At 48.0% G+C, this 20,027-nt stretch overlaps 1 protein-coding gene across 1 annotated transcript; it reads left to right on the top strand.

The window, feature by feature from the left end:
- Window positions 1-1,477: 1,477 nt before the first annotated feature.
- LOC105474538 (large ribosomal subunit protein uL11-like) lies at window positions 1,478-2,297 on the top strand. The gene has a single exon (XM_071096087.1). The coding sequence runs from the start codon at window positions 1,800-1,802 to the stop codon at window positions 2,295-2,297; it is 498 nt and encodes a 165-aa protein (XP_070952188.1). The 5' UTR covers window positions 1,478-1,799.
- Window positions 2,298-20,027: the final 17,730 nt, after the last annotated feature.

Genomic DNA, 20,027 nt, shown 5'->3' with positions numbered 1-20,027 from the left:
TCCAAAGTGCCTGTTCCATTTCATACTCCCACCAGCAGTGCTGGAGAGTTTTAATGCTCCACATCCTGGTGAACACTTGGTATGGTCAGTTTTTTTTTTTATTTCAGCTATTTTTTTTTTGAGACAGAGTCTTACTCCATCACCCAGGCTAGAGTGCAGTGGAATGATCTCCGCTCAGTGCAACCTCCGTCTCTTGGGTTAAAGTGATTCTCATGCCTCAGCCTCCCAAGTAGCTGAAATGACAGCATGTACCACCACATCTGGCTAATTTTTGTATTTTTAGTAGACAGGGTTTCACCATGTTGGCCAGGCTGGTCTCAAACTCCTGACTTCAAGTGATCTGCCCACCTCAGCTTCCCAAAGTGCTGGGATTACACGCATGAGCCACCATGCCCGGACAGAGATCACTTTTAAATGAATCATATTACAAATCAAAAAGTGTCTGCAGGAAAATGCTAGAAGGCCTAGGATCTGCAACCAGAGTCCAAAGGAAATGGGGGAGGGGAGGTTAGGGGGATGGGTATCTGGCTTAGAGAAATGAGGTTATCTTAAATATCTGGAAGAGGGATTACATTTGTGTTTAGAAGATGCACTAGAACCCAGAGGGAAAAGCCAACGGGAAACAGACTTTGCTCCATCAAAGGACTGTCTGATACCGCCTTTCACAGGCAGAATGAGCTTTTCAGGAAGTGAGATCCCTGTTACTGGAAGTGTCCAGGCAGCAGAATTTGGAGGCGTCCCCTCTCAAGGACTGTCAATTCACATTGGTTCTGTACCTACTGTGCTCTGCAATAGGGTCAGAGCTGAGAAGATACAAAAGCAAAGTTATCATGCTTTTGCCTAAATCATATCATGTGATTAGGGCTCTGGCTAAGGTATGTGCAAAGGCGATGAGAGGGAGAGGAAGGTGGAGCTTCCCAGAAGAGGTGACATTGCAGCTGGGTCTCAGGCATGCAGTCAGATACCATGAAAGAACTCCTTGGCAGGGCTGGGTGCGTCCCAGCACTTTGGGAAGGAGGCTGAGGTGGGGGGATAGCTTGAAGCCAGGAGTTCAAGATCAGCCTGGGCAACAAAGCAAGACCTCATTTCTACCAAAAAAAAAAAAAAAAAAACCTAGGCAGGGTGGTAGGAGTTGGGGTTAAATGACCTTCCATTTTCTAAGATTCTAAAATTCGGCTACATTTATTAAACAACCTAAAAGTCCATCAGTAGGGTCCTGGCTATATAAATTGAGGTCTATCTTTAGAGTAGAATAATATTCATCTGAAATATGTATCTAGGATGTTCTTTACATACTGATATAGAATGATCTACAAGACATACTAAGTGAGAAAAGTAAGGTTCATACATGTGCCATGGGCCAACCTTTGAATTTTTTTTTTTTTTTTTTTTTTTTGAGACAGAGTCTCACTCTGTCGCCCAGGCTGGAGGGCAGTGGCGTGATCTTGGCTCACTGCAACCTCTGCCTCCCGGGTTCAAGCAATTCTCCTGCCTCAGTCTCTTGAGTAGCTGGATACAGGCATGTGCCACCATGCCCTGCTAATTTTTTTTGTATATTTAGTAGACATGGGGTTTCACCATATTGGCCAGGCTGGTCTCAAACTCCGGACCTTGTGATCCGCCTGCCTCTGCCTCCCAAAGTGCTGGGATAACAGGCATGAGCCACCCCACCCAGCCAACCTTTGAATTTTTTAAGAGGGGTCTAGTGGGCTTTTCGGCTCTCAGCTCAGAGGAGGCCAAGGTGCAACTTTCTTTGGCCGTCCAGAATCTGGGTTCATCCGACAACAGCCGCCTCCACCATGCGGCCAAAGTGTGACCCCAACGAGATCAAAGTCGTATACCTGAGGTGCACTATGGGTGAAGTTGGTGCCACGTCTGTACTGGCCCCCAAGATCGGCCCCCTGGGCCTGTCTCCAAAAAAGGCTTGTGATGACATTGCCAAGGCAACGGGTGACTGGAATGGCCTGAGGATTACGGTGAAACTGACCATTCAGAACAGACAGGCCCAGATTGAGGTGGTGCCTTCTGCCTCCACCCTGATCATCAAAGCCCTCAAGGAACCACCAAGAGACAGAAAGAAACAGGAAAACATTCAACATAGTGGGAATGTCACTTTTGATGAGATCATCAACATTCCTCGACAGATGCGGCACCGACCTTTAGCCAGAGAACTCACTGGAACCATTAAAGAAATCCTGGGGACTGCCCAGTCTGTGGGCTGTAATGTTGATGGCTGCCACCCTCATGACATCATAGATGACATCAACAGTGGTGCTGTGGAATGCCCAGTTAGTTAAGAAGCACAAAGGAAAATATTTCAATAAAGGATCATTTGACAAACACAAAAAAAGAGGTCTAGTGAGTATGAATACACACACACACACACACACGCACACACACACACATGCATGTTTTTACTGGCATAATCTAATGTCCCTGGGCCACATGGGTTGCCTTTGAGAGGGGAAGCAGCTAGGAAACAAGTCTGCAAAAGAAATTGTATCTTACATACCCTCCTGTGCCCTTAGAATTTTAACTGTGTGAGTGGATTGCCTATTCAAAATAAAATGAAAATAAAACTAAAAGAAACTGTTTTGAAAGAAATTAAGGCTGGGGGTGGTAGCTCACCCCTGTAATCCCAGCACTTTGGGAGGTTGAGATGGGTGGATCACCTGAGGTCAGGAGTTTGAGACCAGCCTGGGCAACATGGTGAAACCCCGTCTCTACTAAAAATACAAAAGTAGCCGGGCGTGGTGGCGGGCGCCTGTAATCCCAGGTAGTTGGGAGGCTGAGGCAGGAGAATTGCTTGAACCCAGGAGGCGGAGGTTGCAATGAGCTGAGATCGCGTCATTGCACTCCAGTCTGGGCAACAAGAGGGAAACTCCATCTCAAAAAAAAAAGAAAGAAAGAAAACAAAGAAAGGAAAGGAAAAGAAAAGAAAAGACACCTCCCTAGTTCAGCACGTGGCCCCGTCATGCATTTCTTTCCCAGTACCCATCTCTCTCCATTGAATCAGGCCTGTGATGAGTCTCCACCTCAGAGGGGCCTCCCCAGAGAGCTTCTATGGCATTCCCACCTCCCTAAGGCCTGCAGCATAACCGGCTCCCAGGTGAAGCGGATGAGGCTGGTCATGGACCACCCTTTGCATAGGGAGGGTCTAGAGCTCTGAATGCTCTGTGATGAGGCTCATGGGTTAAGCATCATCAGGTCTGGAGAAGCTGCCCTGGTCCAGGAAGGAGGAGGAGTTGCAACAGTGGAGGTTCTGCCAGAAAGCGAAGCACGTCTCTCCCTGATCTGACCTGGGTCCCTCAGCCCCGGGTGTCCATCCCCACCCACCACTGTCCTGGGGGCAGCACAGACTGGCTTCCCCAGCCGCCTCCACTGAAGAAAGGCCCAGACAGTAGTGGGACAAAACGGCGCCCCATGAGGGCCCAGTGGGTTAGTGGGGATTGCGGGCTGGGATGCGGTGGCCTGCACTGCACAAGAGCAGCCGGCCTAGACTTCACAGCTAAAGAAACTCCTTTCCTCTTTCTCACAGGCTAACGGTGGCTCGTGGCTGCGGGCCATCAGCCCTCCCTGAAAATTCAGAAGCCAAACCAAACCTCCTTCAGCCAACAAAACCAGACAGCGTCTGACACAGCCTCTTTCTCTCCGTAAAAAGCAGACGTCTTGGATCCAGGTATGGCAGGACCACCTGCTCTGGCGGAAGGCCAGTCCCTCCAGTGGGAGTCTCCTCACCCACCCAGGACGAGAACTGATCTGAGAACCTGGAAATCAGGTTGCTAACACCTCCACCGCACCCCTCGGCCCAGGGGACAAGGTAGTTTTCCAGGCCACACACGTAGGTTTCCCTGATGAGGCATTTTTCTGTATGACAAAACTCTGCTCTTGGCCACTGCCAGAGAGAAATGAATGCGGAGTGTGGTGTGAGAGAAGCCAGCAGGTTTGCTCCCCTCAGGGCTGCCACCACCCCTGGCTGGAGCAGGTGGGGGCCTACAGTGACCACTGGAGGGGTGCCAGGAAAGGGACCCCTCCCCCTACATCGTCCCCACATACCTGTGACCATACCTGAAATTGCACCACACACACTCATTCTTGGAGGATGAGAAATTGCATCTCTTAAAATGTTTCCACCCACAGGAGAGGTAATACATTAAGCTGTTATCAGTCATCTACACCTTAATGTGAATTAGTTGATCAGTCTTGGAATGCTACACCTGGAATGAGGCCTAGTCCAGCCCCCTTTTTACAAGTCAGGAAGCCCAGAGTGGGAGGTGACTGACTTAAGGTAAGGCAGCAAGGTGGTGACCAGGCCAAGGGCAGGAAGAGCCCAGAGGGATGTATGGTAAACAGGTGACTGGGGGATGAGGGAAACCTCAATGTGATTGAGACGAGTGGGGGCACCGTCCAGCATTCATTCCACAGACTAACACACAGCCGTACCAAGGTATCCCCCAAGAGAAGGGCCGCTCCACGCCCTGCCCCACCCTTGAGCATAAAATGCCTTTGAAGTCTCCTGTTTTATTGTAAAGTTCATTCACATGCAACATTCTACTCCCTAATATATAGTAATTTGTTTTCACATCAACGTGATTGTGAGATTGATTGAGTGAGATACCACTTTCCATTTACCAGAAAGGCTGAGATCAAAGTTTGTGGTTCTGGGGCCGGGACTGGGATGGCTGCGACGGGAACGTAGAGACCTCTCACTGCATGCCCTTCCCTATCTCTTTAAATTTTCTGCCACCTGCAAACATTACCTAGTCAAAAAATTAATAAAATACTTAAAAATATGAGTTGGTTAGGGCATGGGAAAATAGGCATTCTTGTTCTGACGGGAGGTGGTGCAGACAGAAACTTCTGTATGTCCGACAATAGTGATATTTATCCAAATATTAAACAGGCACACCTTTTACCCAATGATATCTGGTCTGGTCTAGGATCTTCGCCCACAGCTGGGGGAAATGACGCTCAAGCCTGAATTTCACCGCTGCATGATCTGTGCTGATCCTGAGAGGCTGCCTGAGCATCTAACCCTCTTTGAAGACCTTACTGACGCTGAACAAAGACCAGAAGCTAGACTTCCTGTCTGGCGATTTTCTCCGACCACCTTTTTTTTTTTTTTTTTTTTTTTTGAGACAGAGTCTTGCTCTGTCTCCCAGGCTGGAGTACAGTGACACAATTTTGGCTCACTGCAACCTCCGCCTCCAAGGTTCAAGCAATTCTCGTGCCTCAGCCTCCCGAGTAGGTGGGACTACAGGCACGTGCCACCACACCCAACTAATTTTTATGTTTTTAGTATAAACAGGGTTTTGCCATGTTGGCCAGGCTTGTCTTGAACTCCTGACCTCAGGTGATACGCCCACCTCGGCCTTTCAAAGTGCTGGGATTACAGGCCTGAGCCACCACGCCCAGCCACTGACCAGCTTTTGAAGAATCGTTTGGCATATAATAGCTAAATAACAACTGTGTGTGGCTCCCCTGTAATCCCAGCACTTTGGGAGACTGAGATGGGAGGATTGCTTGAGGCCAGGAGTTCCAGACCAGCCTCGGCAACATAGCAAGACCCCGTCTCTACAAAAAAAAATTTAAAACTTAGCTGGGCGTGGTGGCATGCACCTGTAGTCCCAGCTATTCAGGAAGCTGAGGTGAGAGGATCACTTGAGCCCAGGAGGTCGAGGCTGCAGTGAGCCATGATTGCGCCACTGCACTCACCCTAGGCGACAGATTGAGATCTTGTAGCAAAAAAAGACAAAAACAACCGATGCCTACAGAGTGCTCGATTCGTGCCCGGCTCTGTTACATAGACTAAACCCTTTCAGTTTTCACAACTTCATGAATTAACTACTATTATCATCAGCCATGTGTGATAGATGAGAATATTAGGGCCTATTAGTGCTAACCTTGCCCAAGGTCACATGTGCTAACCCAGCAAGTGGCAGAGAGTGGATTAATACCAGGGCCCGTGCTCTAAACCGCTGCACTACACTGCTTCTCTGCACAGTGGATGGCACAGGCATGCATATTAACTACATTTATTAAATACCTCTTATTTGCTAAGCCACTGTGCAAGTTATTTCGCAGTGTTTCATACAAGGCCATCTCTATAGCCAGTCCCGTGTTGACTGCAGAATGGGGGTGGGGAGTGCCACTGAGGAAACTGAAGAAAACAGAAGACACCATTCTCACCTTTAAGAAGCTGACAATAGGCCAGGCGCGGTGGCTCAAGCCTGTAATCCCAGCACTTTGGGAGGCCGAGACGGGTGGATCACAAGGTCAGGAGATCGAGACCATCCTGGCTAACACGGTGAAACCCCGTCTCTACTAAAAAATGCAAAAAAACTAGCCGGGCGGGTTGGCGGGTGCCTGTAGTCCCAGCTACTCGGTAGGCTGAGGTAGGAGAATGGCGTAAACCTGGGAGGCGGAGCTTGCAGTGAGCTGAGATCCGGCCACTGCACCCCAGCCTGGGCGACAGAGCAAGACTCCGTCTCAAAAAAAAAAAAAAAAGAGGCTGACAATATGTGGCCAAACGCGGTGGCTCACGCCTCTAATCCCAGCACTTTGGGAGACCGAGGCGGGCTGATCACCTGAGATCAGGAGTTCAAGACAAGCCTGGCCAACATGGTGAAACCCCATCTCTACTAAAAATCCAAGAATTAGCCGGGCATGGTGGTGCTACTTGGAAGGCTGAAGCAGGAGAATCATTTGAACCTGGGAGGCAGAGGTTGCAGTGAGCCGAGATCGCGCCACTGCAGTCCAGCCTGGGTAACGGAGCGAGACTCCATCCAGAAGAAAAAAAAAAAGTTGACAATATGTGTAAGACAACAACAAGCTTTCCATTTGTGCAACACTTCACAGTTTTCAAAGTCCTTTCATTATCTCATTTAATCTTCTTCACAATCCTGCCAAATAATTTTCATGATCTCTGCTCCAGAATGAGGAAACCAAAGCCTTCCAAGTCACAAGGGTCTGCCTCCAAGATCATCTAACCAGCCAGGGAAGAGCTGGAACTTGACCTCAGGTCTCATGATTCCCCCGCACCAAGGACGTATGGCACACTGCCAAGACAGCCCAGCTCAGTGGTTTGCAACCTGCCCCAGCCTAAAGACCCCTTGTTCCCTTTGGAAGTGACCGCAGCCTTGCAAATGAGAGAAGCTGTTATTTTGGGCTTTGGTCAACGGGGAAAATTCATTGTGACAAAAAACAATCAGGCCTTCAGCACAGCTGAAAAGGAGTAGCACAGTTACGCATCAGACATTACTTACACAGTTGGCAGATAGTATTTGGCGTTCAAATAGACATAGAGTTTCTTGGAATAATTCTGCAGCCCACAGGCAGGTAACAACTGGCTGGGCCTGTACTACCAGAGTAATTCAGAGAAGGCGCCATGTCTAAAATCTGTTTTCTTGACCAGGGCATGGGAGTAGAGGGGTATGGGGGGAATTTAAATTCAATGAGGTTGGCAAAAATCAGGACTGAAGAAATAGTGGGAGCAAAGGAGCTTGGATGAGGGAGACAATTGTGTGGGGGAGACCCAAAGGGTATGTGGGTGTATGTGTATTCCTTTTGCAGAGAAGGATTGATTCTAGATGCCCAATGGCCATTTGAACAGTTAGAGTAAGAGGGGGACTGGGAGTGGAGAGAGTGGTCTAAAGATGAGATAATGCTAGTTAAAATCCCTTATTTGATGCCTTTGGGTCAGATGTGTTTTGTAATATAAGTCTTTTGGATTTTAGAAAAGCAACACAGTGCCACACCACATATTTTGCAATGCCCATAGCAGAATCTGGGATGGCATAAAATACTTTAAACAAATACTTTAATATTCCTTCAAAAAAGTACATGGAAAATTTTGGGTGCTGTGGCTCAAGCCTGTAATCCCAGCACTTTGGGAGGCCGAGGCAGGCAGATCACCTGAGGTCAGAGGTTCAAGACCAGCCTAGCCAACATGGTGAAACCCCATCTCTACAAAAATACAAAAATTAGCCAGGCATGATGGCGAGTGCCTATAATCCCAGCTACTCAGGAGGCTGAGGCAGGAGAATCACTTAAACCCAGGAGGTGAAGGTTGCAGTGAGCCGAAATTGTGCCATTGCACTCCAGCCTGGGTGACAGAGTAAGACTCTGTCTCAAAACAAACAAACAAACAAACAAAACTCAGGTTTTGTTGCCAAATGTGTTTTGTTTTCAGAGCTTTTAGGTGTTTGGAGTTGTAGATAAGATATTGTGAACTTAAAACTTAAATAAATGTTACTTTTGGCTTGTTTGCATTCTAAGCTGATCGACATGCATTATCTCATTTAATCCTATGTCAACACTATGAGATTATTATTCTCAATTACCAGTGGAGAGAACTGAGGATAAGAGATGTTGAGTGACTTGCCCAAAGTCACTCAGCTGGTCAAGGGAAGAGTGGGGACTAGATCCCAAGTCCCTGAGATTCCAAAGCAAATTATATCTGCTTAGGGAGAAGCCCATTCTGCCAACCTTACAATTTTGTCTAGGTCAACCACTCTTACGGAGTGAAATTATCCATCAAGGAACAAAGAGAGCAAATGAAGTCCAAGCTTGTGGTAGTGAGTTCTCACCTATCACTTTTAAGTATTTTGGATGGCCGCCCTCTGCACCATACCGTTTTCCAGTGCACCATGTCCCAGCTGAACAAAACAGGCAGCCACTCCATGCCCTGAGCCTGTAAAGATGCCTGGTGGTCGCTAAGCTTTCACTTCCCAGAATCTGCTCAAGGCAGTGTAGTGCAGCAGTTAAGCACATGGATGTTAAAGTATGAAGGACACATCCCAGCTCTGCAACTCACCAGCTGTGCAACCGTGCGAGACATTACACGTCTCAGGGCTTTGGTTCCCTTACCTGTAAAATAGGGTATTGGCTGGGCATGGTGACTCATGCCTGTACCCCCAGCACTTTGGGAGGCTGAGGCAGGTGGATCACGAGGTCAAGAGTTTGAGACCAGCCTGGTCAAGATGGTGAGACTCTGTCTCTACTAAAAAGACAAAAATTAGCCAGGCATGGTGGTGGGTGCCTATAATCCCAGCTACTCAGGAAGCTGAGAAAGAGAATCACTTGAACCCGGGAGGCAGAGGTTGCCGTGAGCTGAGACAGCGCCGCTGCACTCCAGCCTGGGCAACAGAGTGAGACTTTGTCTCAAAAAAAAAAAATAGGGTATTAATAACACCTGCTTTATTGCTGTTGTGAAGATTAAGTGAATGAATATACATTAAGTCCTGAGAAAAAAGCTGTCCTAGAATAAGCACTTGATGTTGTTTCTATGAAAAAGTCTTTTCTGCGCCCAACAAACCACTCCCTTCTCTACTCTGCACATTGGCCTTCAGAGCTCTTGTACCACCTTTCCCCCACTTACATGTCTGCTTCGACACCCAGGATAGAGTGCAGTGGCGTGATCATGCTCACTGCAGTCTCAACCTCTTGGGCTAAAGTGATCCTCTCACCTTAGCCTCCTGAGTAGCTGAGACTACAGGTGCACACCACTCCACCTGGCTAATTTTTTTTTATTTTTTGCAGAGACAAGGTCTCCCTGTATTGTCCAGGCTGCTCTCTAACTCCTGGGCTCAAGCAATCTTCAGGCCTCAGCCTCCCAAAGTGTTGGGATTACAGGCCTAAACCATGACACCCAGCCTGTTACCTGTTTCTTGCTAATAAACTAACATCTTGTGAGGAGGAGTTGTGCTGTACTCAGTTCTGTCCCAGCACTCAACACAATGCCCGGCACATCATAGGCACTCATTAAATGCTGAATGAATGGGTTATGCCTGCAAATGTTATAATTTTATTATGGAGAAACTCATCAATTTGAAAATAAACAATATGATTCTCATTTTCCACAAGCATATCATAAAATCCTATTTCTTGTAAAGCTGTAGGAAAGGGGGTTGGCAAAAATCACATAAGTTGCAATCCCAAGACACCGTGGAGTTGACGGTATGCTGGGTGATGGGTTGTGCCCATGTGAAAAATAGCTGCAGTGCACATGCCAGCCACGGGACAGTCAGTGCCTCTGGGAGTCTGGAGATGGGAGAGGGCAGAACAATATGAAATGAGTCACAAATGTGCATGTCATCCTTGCTCAAGGTAAAATAGGACTCTTGGGTAATAATAGGAACCATATCACAAGGCAACACGAGCCAACTGCATGCCTTTGAGTAATGGGCACAGCCATGGGTGTGGGGTTCAGAGGATGGAAAGCCCCCTTCCCCAGGATGCTTTCTTCCTCAATTGCTTTCTTCCAAATCAAAATCTCATGTGAAGCCAGTGGTTCACACCTGTAAACCCAGCATTTTGGGAGGCCAATTTGGGCACAATCGCTTGAGCTCAGGAGTTCGAGACCAGCCTGGGCAACATGGTGAAACTCCATCTCTACGAAAAATACAAAAAATTAGCTGGGAGTGGTGGTGCGTGCCTGTGGTCCCAGCTACTCAGGAAGCTGAGGTGGATCGCTTGAGCCTGGGAGGCGGAGGTTGCGGTGAGCCAAAATTGTGCCACTTCACACCAGCCTGGGTGACAGAGTGAGACCCCATCTCAAAAAACAAAAAACAACTCATGTGGTTGGTGGTACACAACTGTAGAACTGTAGTCCTAACTACTTGGGAGGCTCAGGAGGGAGAACTGCTTGAGACCAGTTCAAGCAAAACCTTGTCTAAAAAAGGAAAAACAGGCTGGGTGTGGTGGCTCACACCTGTAATCCCAGCACTCTGGGAGGCTGAGGTGGGCAGATCACATGAGTCAGGAGTTCGAGACCAGCCTGGCCAACATGGTGAAACTCTGTCTCTACTAAAAATACAAAAATAGCCAGGGATGGTGCACAACTGTTATCCCAGCTACTTGGGAGGCTGAGGCAGGAGAATTGCTTGAACCCAGGAGGCGGAGATTGTGGTAAGCCGAGATTGCGCCATTGTACTCTAGTCTGGGTGACAGAGCAAGACTCTGTCTCAAAATAAAAAAAAGAAAGAAAAGAAAGACTGGGCACAGTGGCTCAGGCCTTGTAATCCCAACACTTTGGGAGGCCGAGGCAGGCAGATCACGATATCAGGAGATCAAGACCATCCCGGTCAACATGGGGAAACCCTGTCTTTACTAAAAATACAAAAACTAGCTGGGCTTGGTAGCATGTGCCTGTAGTCCCAGCTATTCGGGGGATTGAGGCAGGAGAATTGCTTGAACCCAGGAGGCAGAGGCGGAGGCTGCAGTGAGTCGAGATCAGGCCACTGCACTCCAGCCTGGGCGACACAGCAAGACTCGGCCTCAAAAAGAAAAAGAAAAAGAAAAAGAAAAAAAAAAATCTCATGTGGGTGCATCTGATCAGTGGAACTTAGGTCACCTGCTTACATGTTAGTTGCAAGGACATCTGGGAAGGTCAATTTCTGGCCTTTATTTTGGGGAAGTGGGATTTATGATGTGGGAAAAACCCAAAATAGGAAAGTTGATCAAAAAATGCTGGTGACTATAGGCACGGCAAATGCCCCCTACATATGGTTTAGGATTTTTTCTCATAAATACAGAATGATACTAATTTAATCATTCTCTGAACCTCCAGAGCCTAGCTCAGTGCCTGGCAAACAGCAGGAACTCAAAGGAAAGGAAGAGGGAGGAGAGAGAGACTGCACATTTACATGCTGCGTTACCAAGGCAGGTTGAATGAAGACTTGCTGTTTGGGTACCTAAGACTTCCAAGGCCCCTTAGGAATTTGAAGGAAGGGGACTCCCTTGCACACACATGCTTAAGTCACACCTGTAAGCGCTGGTGTGCAGCGTCCGGACCACATGAAGCACTCGGTGTGTCCTGAGTAGTCGTCCACTTTCTCTGTAGCCCACCTGTTGGCTTACTGTCACTCAGGCTGTCACTGAATCTCCTCCCCTCCCCAGTCCCAGAAGAGGTTTTACTAGTCTCTGAAGGCCAATCTAAAACAGTTGTTGCAAAGGCAATGCCAGAGGCCTCCCAGGGTGATGACTATGTTGACAAAGATCACTGGCACCTAAATTCAAGCAGGTCTGTGAAACTCTGTCTTGTTTTTTTTTTTTTTTTTTTTTTTTTTTTTTGAGGCAGTGCCTTGCTCTGTTGCCCAGGCTATAGTGCAGTGGTGCAATCTCGGCTCACTGCAAGCTCCGCCTCCCAGGTTCACGCCATTCTCCTGCCTCAGCCTCCCGAATAACTGGGACTACAGGCACCCACCACCATGCCTGGCTAATTTTTTTGTATTTTTAGTAGAGACAGGGTTTCACTGTGTTAGCCAAGATGTTCTCAATCTCCCGACCTCGTGATCCACCCACCTTGGCCTCCCAAAGTACTGGGATTACAGGCGTGAGCCACTGGACCCGGCCTGATTCATTCTTCATGGTCAAGGTGGGCCATGACAATGATTACATGGGTCCTGCTTCTTTAAAGTTTATATTGTAGTTTAATTGGTGAGCACACACACGCTTAAATGATGAGGCAGCTCTCTGGGTGCCAAATGAAATAGGAAAAAGTAAATGCTCCCAAGGTTTAGGGAAGACCAGGCTGGCAAAGGTGAGCTGATGAGAAAAGGTGCTGGAAAGACGGGGGCTGTTAAGGGAAGAAGTAACTAGAGTATTGACATGGGGGCTGTGGCAAACCTGCATTCTTCCCTAACTCTTCCAAACCAGGTCAGATCCCGGTAGCATCACTACGGTACCCTTCATATCAAGGCTGAATTTCATTTTGGTGGTTATCTGATCCGGTATCTGCCTCCTCCATTTTACAAAGATCTTGCCATTGTGCCCCAGGACAGCCATAGGTGGGCAGAGGCCGGTGAGGACCAGGTCAGGGCGAGGCTGCAGGGAGGGAGAGGCTGAGCCGATCACAAAGACAGTCTGCCGCTTTCTTTCTCCCCCTCCCCCAGGGAGGAGCAGCTGATGCGTTTCAGGAGTGTTCCAATCCAATTAGTGCCCTCCCTCCCCTCCACGGTGGGCCAAGCCACCACTCCCTTCCCCGAGGTGGAGACTGGGTGGGGAGGGGGTGCTGAGGAGGTCTGAACATCCTGACCCAGCTCCTCGTGGCAGCACAGCTGGCTCGCTGCTACTGAGCTCAAGGCTGCTATGACAGCGCTCGTTTCCAGGCGACTGTTCTGGGGAATGCTCTGTTTTGGCAACCAGAGGGCCCCCGGGTAAGGGGGGCCCGCAGGACGCCGCGTCATTTGCATGGCAACCTCCTCCCTCCCCGAGCTGCGCGCTGCTCTGCGGCAGGCGGGCAGCCTGGCCCGGCCGCCCCTGCCCCTCGCCCTCCGCCCAGGCCAGCCCTGCGGCTCCTGCGCGGCGCTGTCACCGCCTTCTCCACACCGGGAGGCGGAGGCTGCACGCAGAGCTAGGGCATTTCCGGAAAGGCTGGTGCCCTAGGGAAGTGGGGAAATGATGCTTGGGGACAAAACACTGAAATGGGGGGAGGGGAAATGAAATAAAATCTTTTCCAAGCCAGAGTCAAAGTCACATGGCTTGGTAGCATCAAAATGCATTCTGGATAGCAGGGTTGGCTAAGAAATGTTTATTTAGGTGAACCCACAGCTAAGCCCTAGGAGATACTCAGAAAATTTCTTTTGGATCATTACATTGCATGTGTGTGTGAATTTGGGAATGGGAAAAAATATTTCTTACCTAGGGAAATAAGGCAGTGATATTCTTAGGAAATATTTTCAAATACTTGCAAGGGGGACTTGGTGACATTGTATTTTCTGAATTTGTTGGAAGAAACCGAAAGAGAAAATAGACTCCTGGGAGCCTCCCTTCTCTCCTGCATATATCCACCCCACCCAAACCACACACACCAGCACAAGTCCGTAATGCCAACTGGGATACCAGGGCTGTGACATGTGGACCGACATTAACTGCCCAAGGACACATGCCTTGGGCTGGAACCTGAGAGGGGGTTGGGCTGGGGCAGGTCACCCCAGCTGAGCGATCACATTTCCCTGGCAGCTGTCCAAGGGGCAGCTCCCAGCTGCACCTGTTTGTGGGGTGATTTGCTTTTATCAGGATTGACACAGCAGCAGGGCCAAGGAATAGCATAGTAATAAATAAATGAGAGAGAGAGGGGAAAAACAATTTAAAAAGGCCGGAGCCACCGAGGCGAGGCAAAAATGCTGAGGTCTTTTTTTGCTTGTATGTCAGCGCATTCAATCCAGTTTCCCCACCCCTGAAATCTCTGAGGATCACAGAGCAGGCTTGGCATGGGAACTCTGGGTCTTAAAGAGATAGAATTGCAGAATCAGAAGCACCTTAAGATCCTTTTGTGCCAGGCGTCCCTAACCAGCAGATCTCAAGGTTACTTGCTACCCTCACCTGCCCCTACTGTTTGTCAGGAACCTCAGCAGGAAGGGAGTTTCTTCCTCTCTCTGCCAACTTTAGCATCAGGGAAATAGAATGATTAAAGTGGAGGGTCTGGAGTTAGTCAAACCTAGGATCAAATCCTGGCTCTGTCTAGCTGTGTGATTTGGGGTATATTAACTAACTACTCTGAGCCTCAATTTCTCTCCAGAAAAATGGAGAAAATATTTTTCCTTTTTTGTTTTGTTTTGTTTTTGAGACAGTCTCATTCTGTCGGCCAGGCTGGCATGCAGTGGTGTGATCTCAGCTCACCGCAACCTCTGCCTCCCAAGTTCAAGCAATCCTTGTGCCTCAGCCTCCAGAATAGCTGGGATTACAGGCGTTCACCACCACACCTGGCTAATTTTTTTGTATTTCTAGCTGAGACAGGGTTTCACTATGTGGCGTAATCTCGGCTCAGTGCAACCTCTGCCTCCCGAGTTCAAGCAATTCTCCTGCCTCAGCCTCCTGAGTTGCTGGGATTATAGGTGCCTGCCACCACACCCAGCTAATTGTTGTATTTTTAGTAGAGGCGGTGTTTTACCACGTTGGCCAGTCTGGTCTCAAACTCCTGACCTCAAGTAATCCGCCCACCTCAGCTTCCCAAAGTGCTAGGCTCCAAGGCATGAGCCACCTCACCCAGCCTCCTTTGGCTTTCTTTCCAAGATTTGAAAAAAATGTAATACAAAACAAAAAACAAAACAAAACAAATCTGTGGAATCTTATCTATTCCAGAAATGAGAGAGGGGAAGCAAGAGCCTGACGCTGTCTTTGTTCCGCAAACAGGGCCAAAGGTTGCCTCTTGGTTTTTCCAGCCTTGTTGTCACTCTTCAGGGGGCCGCAAGCTGACTCACCTCTGCTCTAACACAATATGATACAGTAAGTCGGATGTAAACAAACCTGTTCACCAGAAGCCACCTGACCAAGCCCAGAGATAAAATGCACTTGTAAAAATTACTAGCAATAAAGTCACTGCCATGTTTCAAACACGGAGGCAGGTCTCCAGGGGCAGGCTAGTGTATCAGCTATAAATATGGTTTCTGCTCAGACCACTCAGTTCTAACCCCAGCCATGACACCTACCAGTCATAAGCCTGCATCAGGTTATTTTACCTTCAGGAGCTTTGCTTTTCTTATCAGTAAGATGGGGGCAAGAATATCCCATCAGCTTGTTGTGAGGACCAAATGCATGAAAAGCATGTAGTAAGAGCCTCACAGGGAGAAAATGCTTGATCATGTTAGCACATGGGATCATTACTGTTAGATGAATGAGGCTAGGGACTGTCATATTCATCTCTATATCCCCAGATCCTCAAAGCCTGGGATTTGGTAGAGTACAGTAATGTTTGATGAATGAATGAATGAATGAATGCCAAGGCCCCTGCCCAAAAGAAGTTAAAAATCTACTAGGGAAATGTAAGACGTCGACTGTGCATGCCACTCACATGTGGGAGACAGCAGAGGGTTAAAAGCCATTCTGCCAGTCCCCAGGCCCCAGAGGAGGCAGTCCCTTTGATCCTTCAGTTTCATCTATCCAGGATGCTTTCAAGAGAGGAAAACAGGAAGTATCCCTGATAGCCCCGGCTTGCTCTTTTTTTTTTTTTTTTTTTTTTTTTTAAATGATGGGGAGTAGGAGGAGGATGGTCCTTTGGGTCACATTTTGTCAGGAAATCAGCCTCCTTCCTTTCAAATGCTGGTGCTTCCAAGAGGGCAGATAAATAGCTTCTTGCTCAATGCAAAGAGAAAGATGTGGTCCAGGGTAACGGGTTAGGGTTCCTTAGTTGACCACATTACTGTAACCAGATTGCAGATGGTTCCAGAGTATGTCATCCTTTGCTTTCATTCATTCACTCACTCACTGTTGACTAAGTGCCTGGCCCCGGGCTGGACCCTGGGGTTATGGCTCAGTGTCTAATGTCCAGCATATAAACAGACCAAAAGATAAAGGACAGTGAGATCAGAGAAGGTGGAGTGAACACAGAAAAGTAAGAACTCTAAAGGAGAAAACAGCAACAGGTATGAGAAAGAGGTTATAGAAGACCGAAACAAAAAAAGAAAACAAGAAAAAACCCGGAGAAGGATAAATGTATAGGAAAGAAAAAAAGCAAGTTTATAAGAATTTGTAGCCGGGCGCGGTGGCTCAAGCCTGTAATCCCAGCACTTTGGGAGGCTGAGACGGGCGGATCACAAGGTCAGGAGATCGAGACCATCCTGGCTAACACGGTGAAACCCCGTCTCTACTAAAAAAATACAAAAAACTAGCCGGGCGAGGTGGCGGGCGCCTGTAGTCCCAGCTACTCGGGAGGCTGAGGCAGGAGAATGGCGTAAACCCGGGAGGCGGAGCTTGCAGTGAGCTGAGATCCGGCCACTGCACTCCAGCCTGGGCGATAAAGCAAGACTCCGTCTCAAAAAAAAAAAAAAAAAAAAAAAAAAAAAAAGAATTTGTAGCCAAGGCAATAAAAGCCTCATAATAGAGGTCCATGCAGGAGAAAGCCATAAGCTCCAGGGACACACAAGGATGACAGCGTGGATAGAGGCAGGAAGGAAAATAATGACTTAAGACTGCAGATCTGATGCTAACCTAGCCAGTCCCAAAAAGAGAGCATTTGCTAATCCCTAGTGTGCTAAAGTCATATTTAAATGTTTAATTTGTTAATAAATTCAGTTATAGTGATACATTTGCCAGTGATGGACATTGGTTACATGGGTGGATCCTTTTGTCAACATTACACAGTTAAGATTTCTGCATTTCAAGGTACGTAAATTTCACTAGAAGGGGAAAAAAAAGACTATAAGAAATAACCAGGTTGTCCAGGCACGATGGCTTATGCCTGTAATTCCAGCACTTTGGGAGGCCAAGACAGGAGGATCACTTGAGGCCAAGAGTTTGAGACCAGCCGGGCCAACATGGCGAAACCCCATGTCTATTAAAAATACAAAAATTAGCTGAGTGCGGTGGCACGCGCTTGCAGTCCCAACTACTCAGAAGGCTGAGGCACAAGAATCACTGGAACCTGGGAGTTGGAGGAGGCAGTGAGCCGAGATCGCGCCACTGCATTCCAACCTGGGTGACAGAGTGAGATTCTGTCTCAAAAATAATAATAATAATAAAATAACCAGGCTGGGTGTGGTGGCAGGTGCCTATAATTCCAACACTTTGAGAAGCCAAGGTGGGAGGATCACTGGAGGCCAAGAGGTTGAGACCAGCCTGGTCAACAAAGCAAGCCCTTCCCACCGCATATAGAAGAAAAGAAATAACCATTGAGTGGGTGAGGTGGTGGAGGTAGAGATGAAACAAGAAAGAATGTTGATGATGGCTGAATTTGAGGGATCTATACATGGGGGTTCATTATATTGTTCTGTTGACTTTGAATTTATTTGAAATTTTCCGTAATAAAAGTTTCTCAAGTGCATAACGTGTCACTGTTATCCTCAAGCAAATCTCTTTCATGTTATCAGGAAGTCAGCTGAGACATTATCTAATCCAGTGTTCCTGTTAGAGATGAGGAAGCTGAGGTGCACCTTGCCTTGTTCAAGGTGTTCTCAGATATCAAGTAGCAGAGCTGACGCTGGACTCTGAGGAAGAGCACCACCCTTTGACCTTTCCACCCTCCCCTGCTCATGGGAAGCCAGCTCAGAGCTGGTCTTTGACCGCAGATGGAATTTACCCCTTACCTTGGATTACCTTTCCAATCCCCAGGCCTAGGTCTTGATGTGCGGGGAAATTGAGTGGGATCGGGGAGTCTCATGGAGGCAAATCACTTTTCTCCTCACCATTTGGGTTCTCAAAGATAATCCTGAGTCTGAAGAAAGTCCATGAGGGGGTCCCCTAGCTCCCAATTCCAAAGGTAGGAAAGGAAACCCATACAATTCCACAAATATTTCCAGCAAGGAATCAAAACCGAAAGAAGAGTCCCAGCTCCTCAGCTAACAGAGGTGTTGCCTTAGCACAGTCAATTCACCTCTCTCACCTTGGTTTTCTCACTTGTAATAAGGGAACGAAGATTTTGGTTCTATTTATCTTACAGGGTTGACGGGAGGATCCCAAGAGGTGCTAAGTGGGGAAGCACTTTGAAAAGTAAAAAGAGGGCTGGGCATGGTGGCTCACACCTGTAATCCCAGCACTTTGGGAGGCCAAGGCGGGTGGATCACCTGAGGTCAGGAGTTCAAGACCAGCCTGACCAACATGGAGAAACCCCGTCTCTACTAAAAATACAAAACTATCCAGGTGTGGAGGCACATGCCTGTAATCCCAGCCACTCAGGAGGCTGAGGCAGGAGAATTGCTTGAATCCAGGAGGCGGAGATTGCAGTGAGCCGAGATTGCACCATTGCACTCCAGCCTGGGCAACAAGAGCAAAACTCTGTCTAAAAAAAAAAAAAGAAAAGAAAAGTAAAAAGAGGCTGGGCGCAGTGGCTCACGCCTGTAATCTCAGCACTTTGGAAGGCTGAGGCTGGAGGATCACCTGAGGTCAGGAGTTCCAGATCAGCCCCTGGCCAACATGGTGAAACCCCGTCTCTACTAAAAAAAATACAAAAATTAACTGGATGTGGTGGCAGACACCTGTAATCCCAGCTACTCAGGAGGCTTAGGCAGGAGAGTCGCTTGAACCTGGGAGGTGGAGGTTGCAGTGAGCAGTGATCACACCACTGCACTCCAGCCTGGGCAACAAGAGTGAAACTCCATCTCAAAAAAAAAAAGGAAGGAAAGAAAAATAAAGTAAAAAGGGATGTACAAATTATTACTATTATTATTGTTATTATTATTATTATTTTGTTTTTCACCCAGGCTGGAATGCAGTGGCGTGATCTCGACTCACTGCAACCTCTGCCTCCTGGGTTTAAGCAATTTTCATGCCTCAGCCTCTAAAGTAGCTGGAATTACAGGCGTGCACCACTATGCCCATCTAATTTTTGTATTTTTAGAAGAGATGGGGTTTTGCTATGTTGGCCAGGCTGGTCTCAAACTCCTGACTTCAAGTGATATGCCCGCCTCAGCCTCCCAAAGTGCTGGGATTACAGGTATGAGCCACTGTGCCCATCAGCCACTGTGCCTGGCCCATACAAATTTCAGGTAGCATTATCACAAAGTGAGAGGGGGGAAAGGCAAGAAATGATGAGGAAGGAAATCAGGGAGCCTTCTGCAAGACTTTTTTTTTTTTTTTTTTGAGGCAGGGTCTCACTGTGGCAGCCAGGCTACAGTGCAGTGGCACAGTCGGCTCACCGTAGCCTCGAACTCCAGGGTCAGGGTGTATGCTATCACACCCGGCTAAGTTCTGTGTTTTGTTTTTTGTTTTTTGTTTGAGATGGAGTTTCACTCTTGTTGCCCAGGCTGGAGTGCAGTGGCATAATCTCAGCTCACTGCAACCTCTGCCTCCCGGGTTCAAGTGATTCTCCTGCCTCAGCCTCCCAAGTATCTGGGATTACAGGCATGCATCACCATGCCCGGCTAATTTTGTATTTTTAGTAGAGATGGGGTTTCTCCATGTTGGTCAGGCTGGTCTCAAACTCCCGATCTAGGTGATCTGCCCACCTCAGCCTCCCAAAGTGCTGGAATTACAGGTGTGAGCCACCGCGCCCTGACCGTTTTGTAGTTTTTGTAGAGATGAGGTTTTGCCTTGTTGCCCAGGCTGGTCTCAAACTCCTGAACTCAGGCAATCCTCCTGCCTCAGTCTCCCAA

Source organism: Macaca nemestrina, chromosome 5, assembly GCF_043159975.1.
Source record: "Macaca nemestrina isolate mMacNem1 chromosome 5, mMacNem.hap1, whole genome shotgun sequence".
NCBI classification, from domain to species: domain Eukaryota; kingdom Metazoa; phylum Chordata; class Mammalia; order Primates; family Cercopithecidae; genus Macaca; species Macaca nemestrina.
This window is presented reverse-complemented; position numbering and strand designations above follow the sequence as displayed.

Excerpts from the sequence above, each read along its gene's own strand:
- LOC105474538 (XM_071096087.1), top strand. The coding sequence starts at position 1,800 with ATGCGGCCAAAGTGTGACCCCAACGAGATCAAAGTCGTATACCTGAGG.